Source organism: Nanorana parkeri, unplaced genomic scaffold, assembly GCF_000935625.1.
Source record: "Nanorana parkeri isolate BGI_ZX_2015 unplaced genomic scaffold, ASM93562v1 scaffold933, whole genome shotgun sequence".
In the NCBI taxonomy this organism is placed as follows: domain Eukaryota; kingdom Metazoa; phylum Chordata; class Amphibia; order Anura; family Dicroglossidae; genus Nanorana; species Nanorana parkeri.
Window position 1 is genome coordinate 176,804 of NW_017307201.1, and position 3,340 is coordinate 180,143.

General features: G+C 40.6%; 1 protein-coding gene across 3 annotated transcripts in view; it reads left to right on the forward strand.

The window, feature by feature from the left end:
- Window positions 1-2,936, forward strand: part of LOC108795102 (alcohol dehydrogenase class-3) — a 15,411-nt gene extending 12,475 nt beyond the window's left edge. For all 3 annotated transcript variants that reach the window (XM_018566290.1, XM_018566291.1, XM_018566292.1), the window contains exons 8-9: window positions 916-1,054; window positions 2,867-2,936. In XM_018566290.1, the coding sequence (XP_018421792.1) occupies window positions 916-1,054; window positions 2,867-2,891 (164 nt within the window). In that variant the 3' untranslated portion in view covers window positions 2,892-2,936. The remainder of the gene's footprint in view (window positions 1-915; window positions 1,055-2,866) is intronic.
- Window positions 2,937-3,340: the final 404 nt, after the last annotated feature.

Consider the following 3,340-nt stretch of genomic DNA (forward strand, 5'->3'; position numbering starts at 1 on the left):
TACCAACATTTTAGCAATGCCAATGTTTTAATATGGCTGCTTGCTATTCTGGATGTGTAGCAGAGGAACCTAGTCATAATTCATGAGAAATCACCTAGATTTCATAGTTGTGCCAAAAATGACAAAACAGTTCCTCTTTAAAGTGGACCTTTTACCCCCTTTTACTAAAAATCACATCAGCATGTAGCTCTGCATGCTGGTTTAAAATCTTACATTCATTGAACTAACTTCCTAGTTCAGTTCTGGCACAAATGATGTAATGTGCCAAAGTGTTGCATCTTGGGAAGGTTACATCAGCAGAGCATTGCTGGGAAATCTCATCTTCGATCTCAGGGAAAGACATTTTCCTCCCCCTGAGATGATGTGCATGGTCACATGTCCTAGAGTTCCAGAAAGTAAAAGGAAATCTAGTACACTGTCCTTGGTAAACATGGTCACTGTGAGAAGTCTGGGGAAGAAATGAGGTATGCCAAGAATACAAATCCTGCAATTATGAAGTATGTGTGTGTAGATTGTCATTACTAAACATTTCTAAAGATGTCTTTGTTGCTATATTAAACATATGGGTAAAGGTCTGCTTTTAAGGACCGTTTTTATGCCCTCCCACATCAGATGGTAAAGGCAAAAATTAATAGAGTTAAAAAATAAAAAAAGACAACTAAAACCTGCTTCTCATGGTTTCTGCAGCAACTGCTATTAGTGAAATTGATTTGTTTTCCACCTTTGAGTTGGGGGGAAGGCAGGGCAGGGACAGTACTCCTGTAGGGCAAAATTGACATCCTATGCCCTGGAGAGAAGTTTTCTACCCCCCTCTTCCAAAGTTTGGGAGAAGTTTTCACATCTGAAGCTTACATAGACTCATTTTATCAGACTTGCAATATCTCCTGTCCAAGTAACTTTTTTTTTTTTTAACAGGTTGGAAGAGTGTAGACAGTGTGCCCAAGCTGGTCTCCGAATACATGGCAAAAAAAATTAAGGTTGACGAGTTTGTAACCCACAATTTGCCCTTCACTTCTATTAATGAAGCCTTTGAACTGATGCACACTGGAAAGAGGTTGGCATATTTTAGTCATGTGGCAAATGTTAAAGTTCATTCATGTTCTTGTAGAAATTAGATGTGCTGGCCAGTTTGGCCAATCGGAGCAGGAGAGTATTGGATGTCATAGGGAAAGTTATGATTGCTGAGTGCCCACCCCCCCCCACGGCAGTGCCAGGGATGTATGCTTTGATACATGTACACTTTCACAATGGCCCCCTCCATTTATGTTTTTTTTATTTATTTTTTTTGTAATACTTGTCTTTTTTTTCTTCTTCCTTTTCAGTATTCAGACTCGTTACCTGATATATTGAGTGTTCTTCTTTGCCTCTTCTCCAGCCGTATGTTATCCGAGCCTAATGATTTTAGCCCCAACGCTCACTGCACAAGTACACTGTGTTTGCAAGGTGCCGTAGTGCTACCCACAACACTCTGTCCTCCAAAATATCTAATTCTTTCAGGTTGAAGGACACTGGGAGTCCTTCATTCTGGTTGATTTGAGATTATCCTATGGCACAAAAGTTCTGCAGTTGACTGTCCTGATTAAAGGTGACCATTGCAGATTGAGCTGCAATAGTCATCTCTTTTCCAATCTTGTATCCATAGTTTATTTTTTTTTTCTTTTTGATGATTTGTTCTGAGTAAATGTAAATATTCGTGTGGAAATCAACTATATAACTTCTGTGCTGCTGTCTTCTTAGGTCCAGTAATTGAGCATAAACTGGAAACATCGTGTGACATGGAGATTTGTTTATTACTGCATGCCATTGCACATATGCTTCCTTGGACTTTAAAGGCTTCTTTCACAGGAGGGCAATCTGGCATTCCTGCGGCAGAAATGCCAGGTGTCACCGTTCAGACGGTGCTGTTGTACTCATTGAAGTGAATGACCGGATGACAGCGGCCACATTTACATGTGATTTTTGGGATAGATGATTGTTCCTGGCTGCAGGAGAGATGTGTTCAGCGACAATCCTCAATCTATAGGTTCTTGCTGCATTAATCCCAGAAGCCCCAGTGTGAATGGGATCCTATTTGCAGTTTAAAGTGTATGTCAGAGCAAAATAAAAACTAAGTATTTTTCTGCAAAATATGTGCTCTCCCTATGTTATGCCTAGCAAAAAACAATGCTGCTTGGCCTCACAACACTGTTCCACTTTGAAATCCCAGTCAGAATTGTGAGCCATGTCTGCTGGATTACAGAAGCCAGCCCACCCACCTCTCTCTCACGACACATGCAAATATGAATTTCCCAGCAAGCCAGTGCTGTTGCCTTATCTGACAAAATCCTTCACAAAATTGTTGTATAATGAAAGGATCGTAGGGTGCTTTTGTCAGTATAAATTGGTTCCGAGGTACGGACTTTGTTACAGAAACGGGAGGAAGTGTCAGTGAACTACAAGTGTGGTGACAGCACTGCACTTTTACTCCTTTTTGAGAACTGCTGTTGTGGCAGGTGGGGCTTTTAGCCTTTCATTTCACAGATCCTGTCAAAGGATCCGGGGCAGGCAGAGCCATGCACTCCCCAAATTCAAAAGATTACAGCAGCCTGCAGGGAGTAGAACCCTGTTATTCAGGTAAGTTGTGGGATGAGACTGACAATGTTGCACCCTAAATATGGGCGTAACTTCATACAGGATATGAAAAGTAAACTTGGCCTTTTGAACCTCTCCTCCTTTCCTTTGGCATTAGTTTTAGAAACCATATGCTGTGGACCAAATCAAAACATTTGCTCCACTTTTTTAGCTTATGGCTCTCTGCATTCTTCTTTTACACGATGTGTATTTGCAAGCTTAAATATTAAATTGTATTTTTTGTCTTTCTCTGCAGCATTCGTAGTGTTTTGAATTATTAGAGCATAGTCTGGAAGAGAGCCATCAAATCATTCTAAATCGGCGGTCGGCTAGAAGACAAAATCGAATTGTTCTGTACAACTGTTTTGAATCCGTCGCAGCAATCCAGTCTTTTTCTGAGATCTAATTTTGTAAGGCTGTTCAGATTTGTATTAAACATCTTTGTTCTCTGCACTGACCGTGTGTGTGTTAAGATTCTAATGCTAACATGTAATAGACTTTCATAACAAGCCATTAAAAAAATGACACGGAAGTAAATGTGAATGTTCAAAAGCCAAAGGGGCCAGTGTGTAAATTAGTCAGGTCCCTGCACCAACGTTTTCGTTCACTGACCTTTTTTCTAATGTGCAGATTAGAATAGTGTTTTGTTGGACAGCTTGTATCAGCATGCTGCTCCTAGACAACTTTCAGCCCTCTGAATGCTGTAGGGAGTGAGGCATGTGATTCGACC